The following is a 15,415-nucleotide window of genomic DNA, read 5'->3' as shown; positions in this document are numbered from 1 at the left end:
CAATAGCTGCCAAAATGCAATGCTTGATGGGAGGAGGCTGCACTAAAGCTGACTGGTCAGAACTCAAAGATGAGCCTGCAACTCACAAAGAACCTGAAACCACCTCATGAGTGTAATTTAAAAAAAGAGATGTCTTTTGTTAGATCAGTGACCAAGAACAGTCCAACAAAAGAAGGTAAGGGTCTCAGAAGTGAGAATTATACCAAAGACCCTCCTGCCTGACCCAGTGTTGGGCATCCTCCACAGCCATCTTCCATGCCACAGTGTAGGCCTTCAGTAGTTTGGTATCCTGTGGGTGGCTGAACTTAAGTGCTGGCACGTCTAGCAATACTTTACTACATGTGCTTTTCCCAGGCATTGCAGTTACAATAAGGTAGCAGAGGTCTTAGCTAGGGTTCTACTGAAGATGGACATATTTTAGTAAACAAACATGGGAAATTTCCTATGACATGTTTGATGACTGAAAATGAAACTGTATGAGCAGAAACGACCTGGAGAATGCAGTGTCCAAGTGTCCCACCCCGAAATCTAGAATGGGACATAACATGAACTGGAAGGTGGTTTCCTAAGTGTGGGAGTGGAACAAATTTCTGCAATGTGTTAAGCTGAGGATATCAACAAACAAATACCATAGTGAACCATTGCAGCAGGTCTTCAAACTCTGTTTTTGCTTCTTTTCTTCTCTGCCTCATTATCAATGACTGCCAAAACTTCTAAATAAACCTAAATTATGCATGGTTAAAAATGTTTCATATAACGGCCCGTTTTCACAAAGAAAATTAATCAAAAGGTATTAGAGTACATAAACATATGAAAATAAAAGCCTGAATCACAGAGTTAAGGCTATGAGTGATAAACAAGCATAATTTTGTAATGATTGTTTCAATTCCTTCTGTCTGCTCTTAATGCATGACTGATGACAATTAGTTGTCAGACAACATTGCCAAGTCATCCAAGAAAAACAAATGTCACTTGTGGACCTATTTGTTTAACAAATTAAAAAAATATATCTTCATAATGAGAACTTTTAAAAATAGATGATGGAATTCTCCACAGTATACATCAAATAATGCTACAACAAAAACAAGCACATTGGGTACAAATGATTCACAATTAAAATAAATCCTGCTGGGAAAGCAGTTTTAATAATTTATAACAAATAAGTCTCAGAATATATACAGTGGATATAAAAAGTAAACACATCCCTGTTAAAATGCCAGGTTTTTGTGATATATAAAAAATTAGACCACAATAAATAATTTCAAAACTTTTCCCACCTTCAATGTGACCTATAACCTGTACAATTCAATAAAAAAACAAATCTGTTAGGAGAAAAAATATAAAAAAATAAAAAACATACAATACGCTGGTTGCATAAGTGTGCACACCCTTAAACTAATACTTTGTTGAAGGACCTTTTGATTTAATTACAACATTCAGTCTTCTTGGGTATCAGCATGGCACATCTTGACTTAGCAGGATTTGCCCACTCTACCTTGCAAAAGTGCTCCAAATCTGACAGATTGTGAGGGCATCTCTTGTGCACAGCCCTCTTCAGGTCACCCCACAGATTTTCTATTGGATTTTGGTCTGGGCTCTAGCTGGGCCATTCCAAAACTTTAAATTTCTTCTGGTGAAGCCATTCTTTTGTTGATCTGGATGTATACTGTCGTGTTGAAAGGTGAAATTCCTCTTCATCTTCAGCTTTCTAGCAGACACCTGAAGGTTTTGGGCCAAAAGTACTGCTATTTGGAACTGTTCATAATTCCCTCCACCTTGACTAAAGCCCCAGTTCCAGCTGAGGAAAAGCAACCCAAAACATGATACTGCCACACTATGCTTCACCATGGGGATGATGTTCTTTTGGTGATGCGAAGTGTTTTTGTGCCACACTTACCTTTTGGAATTGTGGGCAAAAAGTTCAGCCTTGGTCTCATCAGACCATAACACATTTCCCATATGCTTTTGGGAGACTATGTATAGTTTTGCAAATTTTAGCTGGGCCTGGATGTTTTTTTGTGTAAGAAACTGCTTCCATCTTGCAACTCCTACCCCACAGTCCAGACATATGGGAGATTGTCACATGTAGTACACAACCAGTACTTGCCAGAAATTCCTGCAGATCCTTCAGTGTTGCTGCAGGTCTCTTGGCAGCCTCCCTGACCAATTTTCGTCCTGTCTTTTCATCAATTTTGAAGGGACGTGTAGTTCTTTGCAACATCACTGTTTTCCATATTTTCTCCACTTTTTGATGACTGTCTTCACTTTGTTCCATTGTATATCTAATGCTTTGGAAATTTTTTTGTACCCTTCTCCTGAATGATACCTTTCAACAATGAGATCCCTTTGATGCTTTGTAAGCTCTCTGCGAACCATGGTTTTTGTTGTAGCAGGCAACTGAGTAAATGTCAGGAAAATCCTACTAGGGCAGCTGAACTTCATTTGGGGTTAATCAGAGTCTCTTTAATTGACAGCAGGTGTGTACCAAAGAAGACTGAAAGCTGTAATTAAATCAAAAGGTGCTTCAACAAAGTATTAGTTTAATGGTGTGCACATTTATGCAACCAGCTTATTGTACGTTCTTTTATTTTTTTTTATATTTTCCCCCCAACAGATTTGTTTGGTTTTTAATTGAATTGTACAGGTTATAGGTCACATTAAAGGTGGGTAAAGGTTTGAAATCATTTATTGTGGTCTTTTTTTATATCACAAAACCTGGCATTTCAACAGGGGTGTGTAAACTTTTTATATCCACTGTATGTAGCCAAGGTTAAGATACTTTCAGATATAAAGTAAATAAAGTAATACATTTAAGTAATAGTTTTAAACAAATTCTTATATCTGTATATAAATACAAACCATATGGTAATAATTACATATGGAACATAAAATGATGGAATACTTCAAGTTTAAGAGTGCAGAATCAAACAATAAATGGTAACATGATTACCAGTGGACCTTTGATAAGCCACTGAAAACCTTTTTATTAAACCATGGAAGCATGCTTTAAACTGCACAGTATATATATATATGTTTGTGTGTGTATGTGTGTGTACATATATATATATATATATAAATATATATATATATATATATATATATAAATATATATATATTTTTTTTTATTTAAACCACACAACTTAAAAGACAACAGCAACATCACCACATTAAGATCTCAAAGGTTTCACCCACATATGTTAAATTCGGTTACTGTGATATCTATCTAAAATAGTAACATTTGACAAGCATGATCAACTCATGTGCAGAAGCAATTTTACTACAAGTAAATTCCTGGAAACAATGCTGAATACGTTGCATTCCTGGGTATTTGTTTAAAGGTGTTGCTAAAAGCTAAAACAAAACAAAAAAACAAAGTTTACCTGCGTTTGCTGTTCATGCTTGCAACTTTTGTCCAAGTGTCTGTGTCTGGATTATAAACCTCTACCGTACTCAGTCTCGACTGGCCATCGTAACCACCAATGGCATACAGAAGTCCATTCACGACAGCTACCCCGACTCTACTGCGAGCTGTGGTCATTGGCTGACACCTTTCCCAGCAATTAGCAACTGGGTCGAACACTTCCACCACATTCAATGAATCGCCTGCATAGAAATTAGCTGGTCAAATTAAAAACTACAATTAAAACATCTAAATGCAGTTATCTGCAAGATTTTAAAATGTTTATAGAACAGACTAAATCAATGACAATTCCAAGTAATACGCAACCAATCAGCAGCTCTGAAAGGCTGCAAAGATCCAATAAAAATAGTTAAATGCTGCAAATGTTTATAATTGCTACTTTTGTAGCAATTGCATTTACTAGTGTGATGGTGCTGTGGCACTTGTTAAAGTGCACCACACTAAATTAACAACACTATTCCATGTAACCTGATAAACAAAATATGAACAAAACACAAATGACTACATATAGCAAACATGTCAAGCAGCTTGAACAGATTTGCTTTTTTTCTGTAGAAAGAAAAGGCAGTTGTTCATCACACTGCACTTCAGCAGTGCCTTAAAACAGCTGCCATGTTCATGTCCTCGAGACCACTACTACTAAGCTACTACTGAGTAAAAGGTGGGTGGGTTAAAGTACAAAGCACCAGAAGTCCTCAACGATTACTCAATCAGCTCATCTTTGAGAAGGCTCTGCAATGATGTTATATTTGAAAATTCTTTTCTCCCTGCTGCTTTTGATCCACTGAAGGGTAGCTGGAGAAGACCTCCCTTCACTGTTTGGTAGTAACTTCATCCACCACTCCCATCCTTCAGCTATTTCCATTGGTATCTGTTGCTTAGTAGCCACAGCCTTATTCCTCTGATACACAGCCAACAAAACAGTTTCATTTTTGACCCCTTGCAGATCAGGTAACACCTGAAAAAGAAACAAGCAGATTATGAGACTAACAAAAGTTAGTACTCACCATAAATCAGTACTCCTGCCCCTTGCCAAGCTCCAACCTGATCACTAACTGATTTCTTCCTAAATTCTACTTTTGATTACTTTAAGTTTTTCTCTCTCTTTTTATCTGCCTTTCTTTCTTGCTCTTCTAACACTTCGATTTACAGTTTATCTACAATCAGGTTATTGTAAATATTCCTACTCAGGTCCTGCTGCTCTTGTATTGGATTTTTTAAAACTTATATAAATATTTTGTCTTTATTTCATTTTATGTAAATGTTTTTTGTCAATGTTTCTACTGTAATTTTTAGTCTTTCTATTAATTAGTGTTTTTTTTGGATTGTCTGTAATTGTAATTGGAGCTTTTCTCCTCGGGTCTCCACTGAAAATGGGCCTTTGGCTCAGTTGGATCAACCTGGTTAACAAATGACAATAAATAAACAAACAATATAATGCCTTTTTGTCTGGTTCATCTTTTGGGTTATTGCATCTAACTGGATCTAACCTTGACACCTTTTAGAAGGTATGTATCCTGGTCATCGTAATAAATACAGTCTTCGAATAAGTGAATATTCGCTCATGTGAGTGTTCAATATTGACGTATTCGATGATGTGATATAGGTGTGATTTGGAGGGGGCCTGCCTGAATCAGAGGAAAGGTCTGTAGGGCTAGTACAGCAGTCATTTCCCTCATGTTGGATGTAGTTTTTCTGGAGGGGGGGGGTCCCATCGATCCTGTACCTTGAGGCTGTTCATAAGGGCCCCACCCTAGGTCCGAGGTATGTGTGTGCATGAATTGCACTGGTTTGGTGGGTTGCAGAGGTAGGCCTGGATTCTGGTTTACTTGTTGGATCCACTACCTCAACTCTGTCTTTAGGAAGTGCACCTGAAATTCCAGGAGGTGGTTGTGTTGTCACCAGACATTTTTCAAGTACCACTGGAACTTTCTCATGTGCAGCTTGGCTAGGGGTAGAACAGGAAGTGTAGCAGCCATGAGACCTAGAAGACAGAGGAACTGCATGGCAGCAATGTGGCTGACCAGAAGTAGCGCCTGGAAGAAGTTGGTTAGGGAAAAAGAAGTTATGTACTCACCATAACGTTCCATCTGAATAGGTAACCATTTGTCAGCAACCTGTGGGTATCGGATCTGATCCGGACCCGAGCGGGCAGCTTTCCAAGCTAGAGATCCGAGCTCCAAGCTCCTCCCCTTACCCATAACACCCTGCTACCTCCCTCCAGTCCTCAGATCGAGTTTATCCGATCATACAGCACCAAAACAAACCACCTGAGCATACTAGCCTGATACCTACCAGGAGTGAAACAATCATTCATGTACGAACTACAGGTTAGGGGGACGGAGGGGGGAAGTCGGTTGCTGACAAATTAAGTTACCTACTCAGATGGAATGTTATGGTGAGTACATAACTTCTTTATCTGAAGTAGTTAACTTCATTTGATCAGCAACCTGTGGGACAGAATCCCCAGCTACCAAAAAACTTGGGAGGTCCTCAAGGAAGGATATTCCGGAGCACTGCAGAGCCGAAGGCTGCCCTCCCTCTGGATATCAAATCTAACTTATAATGTGAAATAAAGGTATGAGAGGAAGCCCAAGTAGCCGCAGCACAAATATCATCCAAGGGTACCCATGACCAAAAGGCAGCAGAGGTAGCCATAGAAGGGTAGAATGAGCACGAACCCCCACGGGTTCAGGTCGACCAGAAATTTTGTACACGAGTAAAATGCATTGAGATATCCACTTAGCTAGAGTCACCTTCGTTACTGGTTTACCCAAAGATGGCTTACCAAAAGAAACAAGGAGCTGCTCCGACTTGCGAGAGGCAGCAGTTTTGTGCAAATAAAAGCGCAACTGTCTATGCACATCTAAAGAATGGAGTTTGTACTCCCCTTTGTTCTGGCAGTTAGGAAAGAAAACAGGCAGATTAATGGATTGGTTGATGTTAGCCTCGGAAGCCACTTTAGGTAAAAAGGAGGGATTAGTCCTGAGGGAAACTCTGTCTTTATGAAGACAAGATACGGGGGTTTAGAACAAAGGGCCTGAAGTTCTTAAACCCTTCTAGCCGAGGTAATGGCAATCAAGAAGGCAGTTTTCCAAGGCAAATACTTTAATTCAACCAAAGCTGCAGGTTCAAAGGGTGGACCAGTAAGAGCCTGTAGGACTAAGGTTAGATCCCAAGGAGGAACCGCATTCTTGACCGGAGGTCTTAAAAGAAAAGTGCCCTTCAAGAAGGCTTTGCAAATCTTAGAAGGCTTTGCAAATCTTAGAAGAAGCTAAGGGGCCAAGATGGTCTCCAATGTGGAAGTGGGAAATGGACACCATTTGAACCTTCACAGTTGAACTGGCCCCCTGATGAAAAATGTGGGATAAGAACTCAAGTACTGCTGGAATGGGAGTCGTAAAGGGGTCCAAATTCCTATGCCCTGCAGAAATAGCAAAACGTTTTCCATTTACTGTTGTAGACCTTCCTGGTAGAAGGCTTATGTGCTGCCACCAGAATGGATTTAACTGCGGACGAGATGCCAGGAGACCTAGCCACTAATGGAACTGGATCAACCAAGTGGAAAGCTTAAGGTCATCCAGGTTCGGGGTTTTCAATCCTGAAGGATGAGAGATCAGATCCAGAATGGGATCCAAGATCCAGGGAGGAGCTATGAGATGAGACCGCAGGTATGGGAACCAGGTTTGATGAGGCCAGAATGAGGCTATGAGGATAACCCTGCTCCCCAACAGACGAGCTTTCTGCAAAAAATTTGTCATTAACGGGAGAGGAGGATAAGCATAAAGAAGACCGGATGGCCAAGCATGAACCAGAGTCTCTCTGGGGCTCTCCCCGGGTGGAGGGATTAGAGTGAAAAACTTGCTGCGCTTTGCATTCGAAGGTGATGCGAACGGATTGCAGCAAGTTTGACCCCATTTGAGGAAGATCTGTTTCGCTACTAAGGGGTTCAGAGACCACTCTTAAGGTGAGAGGATAGTTCGACTTAGCGTGTCCGCTAAAATGTTGGACCGACCCGGAATGTGCGTTGGTAGCAGAAAACGGTTGGTGGATATCACCCACTCCCAAACTCTCATGGCCTCTCGGCAAAGAGGGTAAGACCTGGCCCCCCCCTGTTTGTTGATGTACCAGACCACTGACATGTTGTCCGTCTGAATTGCAATAGTCCCTAGAGGAAGAAGGGCATGGAGAGCCTACAACGCTAGAAGCACCGCCCTCATCTCCAGAACACGGATATGCAGAACTGTCTCTGTTGGAGTCCACGTGCCTTGTTCTGCCCATGCAATGCTCCCCCCCACCCTAGGCGAGAAGCATCCGTGGTCACCGTGGCTTGGGGTAGAAGCATCAAAAAAGGCCGCCCCTCCCGAAGCTCTCGGGAATGGAGCCACCAAAGCAGAGATTCCCTGCAAACCCTGCTGAGGGGAATAGGGGAGTACAACGGATGTTGAAGGATGGACCACTGGACCTGCAAGGTCCATTGAAGAACCCTCATATTCAAGTGGGCTAGGGGTGAAAGGTTGATGGCCACCGCCATAGACCCTAGGGCCTTCAGGACCAATTCTGCCAGTGGGGCCGGAGACTGCAGAAGGGTTAAGACATGGAGAGTTAGGTTGCGGAGTCTGTCCGACATCAAGAAGGCCTTGGACTGAAGCGTGTCTACTCTGGCCCCTATGAAGTCCAGGACCTGAGCAGGCTGAAGGGATGATTTTTTTTTGTAATTTATGGTGATCTCCAATAGGTGGGCCAAACGCAGGAAATAATCCCTGGCCGAGCACAGTAGATGCCTGATGGGAGCGGCGAGGAGCCAGTCATCCAGGGAAGGGAAGACCTGTATTCCCTGAAGCCTCAGGTGGGCCGCTACAACTGCCATGACCCTTGGTGAACACCCTGGGGGCTGTGGTGAGGCCAAAAGGGAGGTCCCTGAACTGATGATGACTGACTCCCAACTGAAAGCCGAGAAACCCCCTGGATCGCCTGCCCATTAGAATGTGGTAGTACTCATCCTTGAGGTCTATGGAGCACATCCAGTCGTTCTCCTGCAGCAGGGGAAAATAGATTGAATGGTGACCATCCAGAATTTATCTTTAGCAATGGACAGGTTCATTGTAGACAGGTCGAGAATTGGTCTTGGGTCCCCCGTCTTTTTTGGCACCAAAAAGAACCTGGAGTAATTTCCTGAGCCGGACTGGTTTGGGGGAACGCGCTGGATGGCTCTTTCTTAGCAGCTCTTTTATCTCTAAAGCTGCCGCTTCCCTCTGATTGGGTGGGACATCGGAGAGGCGCCCCGACTGAGGGGGAGGATTTAGGAAAGGAATAGAATAACCTCTGGATATTATTCAGAGCACCCAGCAATCTGTCGTGATGGACTCCCAATGTGCTAGGTGTTCTGAGAAACGTCCCCCCGACTACCTCCAGAGAGGAGCAGGCGGGCAACCCCTCAGGGTTGCTGCGCAGGTCGATCGGAAAAGGGTTCCCTCGACCCGAAATTCTTCGGCCCCCCTCGGCCTCTGGGCCATCGTCCACCTTGTCCTCCCCTGTCTCTGAAGAACGAAGGGTCCGGAGCGAAACGGGATTGTTGAGATTTCAGGAAACACATATTCTTTTGTCCTCTGGTTCCTGGAAAAAGACCTTTGAGGAGCCGAGAAGCGGATTCCAATGGCAGACAACATCTTCCAGTCTTTCTCACTCTGGAGTAGCGTATCGCGGACGGTCTTGCCAAACAGTGTAGAACCGTCAAAGGGAACATCCGAGAAGGACGCCTTGAAGGGTTCCACAAAATCGCAAAGACGGAGCCAGGCATGACGCCTTAAGGTGATGCCTGCACCGCTGGCTCTAGCCGCCCCCTCCATGGCATGGGAGTGAAGCTGCATAGATGTGCTAGATATTGACTTTAGAGTGGCCATTCGCGCAGAGAAGGTTAATTTGTCCTCAGCCGACATGGACTCCGGGGGTGACCCAGCGTAATCTGATTAGATCCCGCTGAAGCCGAATCACGTGTGCCAAGTAGTTCAGCGCCCTTATGGAGAAGGTGGCTGAAGTGAACATCCGCTTTCCAATGTGGTCCATCGTCCGAGACTCCTTCTCTGGAGGATGTACCGAGGAACTATCCTGTGCCAGTTCCTTCTTGGTGGAGCCACCACCACCATGGCATCTACAGGGGAGCCTTTGCTCCATGCCGTTCTGTCTGTCGGGGGGCTAAGGATCTTATCTGATCTCCTGGGTATCGGCTCTACAGTGTCTGGCTCCTTCCATGCCCTGGGAGTTATAAGATAGTACAGTTGTGTACACTTACCATAAATGTAGATGTTAGAGTGTCTTCACTGTTGCAGTCATGACTGTTGGGTTCTCCCCTGCCGGCAGGCAGTCCACGGTCGGCCAGAATCCCAAAGTCTGGGTCCGGCGTCGGCTGTTCAGCCATGCTCCCTGACGTCAGAGTGCCAGGAGTACAAAGCTGACAGCCGACGCCATGTTCTCCAGTTTTTCTTGTCCCAGATGTCAGAAGTTCCAAAATGAGTAAGGTCCCATACCCTTTGCAAATACACCTCAGAAGAAGGGAGAAAAAAGGAAACACACAAAAGAAAAAATAAGAGGGGACAGGAGGGAGGGAAACCCAGACTGCAACAGTGAAGACACTCTAACATCTACATTTATGGTAAGTGTACACAACTGTACTATGTTCATCGTGTTTCACTGCTGCAGTCATGACTGTAGGGTAGAATCCCAAAGCAGAAAGAAAGGGAGGTGGTCAAAGTAGAGGGGGCGGCTATAAGACCCTGCAAGACTGCAGAAGCAAAGCCTGCCCTAGACTTAGAGAGGTAGATTGTAGTGCTTGGAAGTATGCACTGAACTCCAAGTTGCAACTTCCAAAATGTCTTTGGTAGGAACTCCCCTGAGGAAGGCAGCTGAAGTGGCAGAAGCTCTGGTAGAGTGAGTCCTTATACTCCCTGGGATTTGCTTTCTATGGTGTGAATAACAAAATCTGTTTCCATGAGCAATCCATTTAGAAATGGTCTGTTTTGAAATGGCTTTACCTTGGGAACTTGAAACATAAGAAACAAGCAATTGCTGTGTTTTCCTGATTTTCTTGGTTCTGTCCAGGTAAAAACGTAGTTGTCTGTGTACATCCAAGGAATGTAAGATCCTTTCTCCTTTATTTTGAGGAGTGGGGAAAAAAGTTGGCAAGTGAATAGTTTGATTTAAAGCCAGTTTGGAAACCACCTTAGGCATGAAAGTAGGATTAGTCCTTAAAGACATCCTGTCTTGATGAAAAATAATATAAGGTTCCACAGCCATAAGAGCTTGCAACTCTGAAACCCTCCTGGCAGAGGTCAGAGCTCACAGGATGGCTGTCTTCCAAGATAAAAACTTGATGTCAGATGTGGCAGCAGGCTCAAAAGGAGGTAAGGTGAGCTTTTCCAAAACATAGTTGAGATCCCAAGCATGAATGGGAGGAGATCTAGGGGGCCTTAAGTTCTTAGCTCCTCTGAGAAATTGTCTCATGAGTTGGTGGGAAAAGATAGGAGGGTCTGTATTATAATGAGCAGAAATAGCAGAGGCATGTATCTTTATGGAAGAGAAAGACAGACCCTTATGTAAGAGGTCTGTCAAGTAAAGTAAAATCTGAGGAATGTTAGGAATAAGAGGATCAGAATCCTGAGCCTGCATCCAAGAACAAAATCTTTTCCATTTTCCTGCATAAGATTTTCTAGTGCTAGGACGTCTGGCTTCTAAAATGACATCCATAACCTGCTTGTGTAGGAGAGAATGAATCAAAGACCCTGGATTAACCAGGTCGCCAGGCTGAGAGTTTTGACATAGGAGTGTAGAATCTGACCCTGGTGTTGGGACAGAAGGTTCGGAGTCTGTGGTAAAACCCAGGGGGGCTCCAGACAAAGGTTTTTCAGTGTTGGGTACCAAAACTGTTGAGGCCAATTTGGGGCCAGCAAGATTATCATCTTGGGCTTGTCCTGCTTGAGCTTTAATAATACCCATGGAAGAAGAAGAAGAGGCGGAAAGGCATATCCCGAGAGGTTTCTCCAACTGAATGATAGTGCATCCACTTTCCAAGCTTGATCGTGGAAAGTCCTGGTGCAAAAAATCTGTAGTTGATGATTGAGGTGGGATGCAAAGAGGTCTATGTGAGGACATCCCCAGACTGCTGTAATCATCTTGAATATTTCAGTGTCCAGCATCCATTCGTGTGGATCCGACAGGTTTCTGCTCAGACTGTCTGCCAGGAAGTTTTGCTTCCCTGGTAGAAACTGTGCTTGAAGGTCCAGATTGCAAGCTAGAGCTGTGTTTCAAAGATCCATGGCTAGTCTGCAAAGGGGATAGGAATGAGATCCCCCTTGCTTGTTTATGTACCACATAACTGTGGTGTTTGTCTGTCCGTATCAGTAGTTGTCCTGGTTGTAGAAGATTCCTGAAGGCCAATAGAGCTTTCTGAATGGCTAACATTTCCTTTAAATTGATATGCAGGTGCTTCTGATCCTTTGTCCAAAGGCCCTGCAGACAGTTGCCCTGGAAATGGGCTCCCCATGCATAATCTGAGGCATCCGTGGTTAGTATCCAAGTGGCAGGAGGCAGACAGAAGGGTTTTCCTTTGTTTAGAGTACATGCTTTGGACCACCAAAGGAATTCCTTTTGAAGACAAGGCAGGACAGAGATCTGTATGTCTAAACTGTGGCAATGCTGAGACCATACACTTTTTAGGTACCACTGTATTTTCCTCATATGTAGTCTTGCATATGGTACGAGAAGGATGCAGGAGGCCATGTAACCCAGAGTCTGCAGGAATCTCCTTGCAGATAGCCGAGTTGAAGTTGCCAAGGTTTTGAAAGTTGAAGCCAGCTGTAATTGTTTTTCATACGTCAGAAATGCCATCTGGGTTGTTGTGTTTAGAGAAGCGCCCAGAAAAATTATCTGTTGTGAGGGTGTCAAATTTGACTTTTTTATGTTTACAGTGAATCCCAGGAACTTGAGAAGATTCTGAACAAACTCTAGATGCTGGAGTAAGACATCCTTGCTGTCTGCCTGAATTAGACAATCGTCCAGATAAAGGTAAATTTGAATTCCCTTGAGTCTGCAATAAGCTACTACTGGAGCCAGGCATTTGGTGAAGACCCTGGGCGCAGTAGACAATCCAAAGGGCAGCGCAGAGAATTGATAGTGCCTTGATCCGGCCTTGAACCCGAGGTATTTTCTGCATTCCTGTCTGATGGGAATGTGTAAATATGCCTCTTTTAATCCAAAGTTACCATCCATGCATTTTTGGTCAGCATTGAAAGTAGCTGCTGTAGAGTAAGCATCTTGAATTTTGGTATCTCTAGAAAAGTGTTCAAGACTGACAGATCCAGAATGGGTCTCCATGAATTTTGCTTCCTGGAGACTAGAAAGAGCCTTGAGTAAAGAACTTGTCTCATCTCTGAAAGTGGAACTAGTTCTATGGCTTTTTCATGGCCAAGAGAGCTTCCACCTGGTTTAAGGCCTCTGACCACTGATGTTTTGGAAGATCTGGCCATCCGCTTGGCCTAGGTAGGGTATGAAAATGGAATTTGTAACCTCTTGAAACCAAATCCAGAACCCACTTGTCTTGGGTTATACGAGTCCAATTTAGGTGAAAAAGAGAAAGTTTTCCTCCGAGAGGGGCTTCCAGGCAAGAAGTTCCTGCAGCCCAACAGAGGCAGTCATTGAGTCTGTTTTCTATGAGCTTGTGACCTGTCTTCTCCTCCCCTAGGGGTGGAAGCAGTCCAATGTCTTGGTCTATAAGAGGCTTGCGTTTGAGGCCTGTATCTACCCCTCTGAGGCCTGTCTGAATTGGGAAAGGACCAATTATTTGTAGGCCAATTCCTGCTAAATCTGGGTGGCTGTACTTGTAAGAAATCTTTAACTGTTTGCATGGACTTTGCCTTGTCCTCCATCTTTTTAATCACCTCTTCAGCTTTAGATCCAAACAAAACATTATGCTGAACAGGAGCATCCAATAATTTAGCTTTTACTTGACCTGGCAAATTTTGTTCCTTTAACCATGCATGCCTTCTAATTACTATGCCAGAGGCAGCAGCCCTACAAGAAGCCTCCAAGGCATCAAATCCACAGTGTAAACCATGCTTCCCAACCTGTTCAGTGGCATGCATTGTCATGTAGTTCCTTATCTGCACAGGTGGAAATGGAAGTTAGCTTTTGCTTTAAAACAGACAGGAGAAATTGCTGGAATTTCAGCATATGAAACTGACAGTTTAAAGCCCTAATAGATCAAGTAGCAGAAGTGTACACTTTTTTGCCCCATCTTTCTAAAGATCTGGAATCCTTCTCAGTGGGAATGGGGTTTTTAGCAGAAGCGGTCTTAACACCCTTAGGACCCTGAGAAATGGTTTCAGGGTCAGCAGTAGGGTTCTTGTATAAAAACTGGTGGGAATCAGGAACCCTATAGTATCTATCTGGCTTAACAGGAGCTGGAGGAAAAGAGTCAGGAGTTAAGTTAGCCTCTGAAAAATCATCATCCACAATATCCAAAATAGGAGGAATAGCCAGGGGTCTACGCTGGGGGAAGAAGAAAATCCCTTAGTCTTTTCTTAGATTCCGAATACTCCTATCCTTCCCAGTGGAAATGTTCCCTCATTTCATGCAAAGTTTCCCCAAAAGAGAAATCCTCAGGGGGAGAAGCTGAAGGAATGGATTCCTCAGCATCAGAATCCTCATAAGGAGGGAAGGAATATTCCTGGTCAGAAGAAACAGAAGCCTGATCAGAGGAGTCATAATAAACTTCCTGCCTTGGCCTTTTATCTGGAGGGGGATGTGAACCCCTAATCATAGTAAGCAAGTCCTCCGCCATCTTAAGTAACTGTTTCTGAGACTTGGGAGCCGGATCAGAAGAGGCCTGGGCTGCAGTCTTTGATTTGGAAGGAGTCTTTGCCTTTGTCTTTGGCTTTGCCTTTATAAGAAGCGGAGTAGGCCTGAAAACCCCTTCGGAAGCCGGTACCTGCACAGCGGCTCCGGACCCATCCGAAGGAGCATTGTCTGAAGGTCCTGCAACAGAAATATTCAAACGCCTAGTTGGCTCCTCGTGGGAGTCCGTTTCGGCTATCGGTTCCGAAATGACCAATGACAGGGGCTGCAAAAGTGCCTCACTGACGACGGCCGAACCTGAAGCTGGCTCTGCTTGTGCGATATCGTCTGATTTGGACCTCGGAGGCCTGTCTTTGTCCTTGCGTCGTTTGTGAACTCCGGTAGCCAGAACCGTATCAGATGACATTTTGTAATTAAAACGCTTACCGAAGTAATGAAAAGCAAAATCGTACCTTCGTTTAATAGTACGTTGATTGAATCTAGCACAAAACCGACAACTAGCTATGTCGTGGTCAGGGCCCAAGCAAGGAATACAGTAAGAATTAAAATCCTTATGAGGTATTTGCTTCCCACATGAAATACAATTAACTTTTTCTGACATCGGACTGGAGCAAGAAAAAAGTTTCCCCAACAGGGTACTTAGCTTTGAGTAGGGGAAGAAAGTCTTCGGACTGAAGTTTTAGAAAAAATTTCAGGAGTCAGCCGACCGGCACTTGCAAACTGCTATCACCGCACGGCAAGAAAGACTGGAGAACATGGTGTCGGCTGTCAGCTTTGTACTCCTGGCGCTCTGACGTCAGGGAGCATGGGCTGAACAGCCGATGCCGGACCCAGACTTTGGGATTCTGGCCGACCGTGGACTGCCTGCCGGCAGGGGAGAACCCTACAGTCATGACTGCAACAGTGAAACACGATGAACATCTACCAGGGGGTCGGCCGGAGGGGACACCCAAGAGGTAGATGGGCCTGCGTCAAACACCTCCAGAAACACAGACTCATCCGAGGAAGGTTTTTGGGCTGACCACCCCCCTCTAATTCGCAGCATCTCCCCCTCTAATTCGCAGCATCTCCATGATGTCTCTGAAGGAGACGTCCTCGGGGGGTGACCTGGGGGAAACTTCCCCTTCCTCCAAGTCAGTGTCCAAG

General features: G+C 44.2%; 1 protein-coding gene across 2 annotated transcripts in view; it reads right to left on the bottom strand.

Annotated features, from left to right (window-relative positions):
• The window catches only part of KLHL18 (kelch like family member 18), a 698,878-nt gene that overhangs the window by 78,632 nt on the left and 604,831 nt on the right, over window positions 1–15,415 (bottom strand). Inside the window, exon 7 of one of the 2 annotated variants that reach the window (XM_044066030.1) lies at window positions 3,381–3,618. In XM_044066030.1, coding sequence (XP_043921965.1) covers window positions 3,381–3,618 — 238 coding nt within the window. The remainder of the gene's footprint in view (window positions 1–3,380; window positions 3,619–15,415) is intronic. The other variant, XM_044066031.1, reaches the window with a different exon arrangement.

Source organism: Protopterus annectens, chromosome 3.part0 (assembly GCF_019279795.1).
Source record: "Protopterus annectens isolate FY-2018-M chromosome 3.part0, PAN1.0, whole genome shotgun sequence".
Taxonomy (NCBI): Eukaryota; Metazoa; Chordata; order Ceratodontiformes; family Protopteridae; genus Protopterus; species Protopterus annectens.
This window is presented reverse-complemented; position numbering and strand designations above follow the sequence as displayed.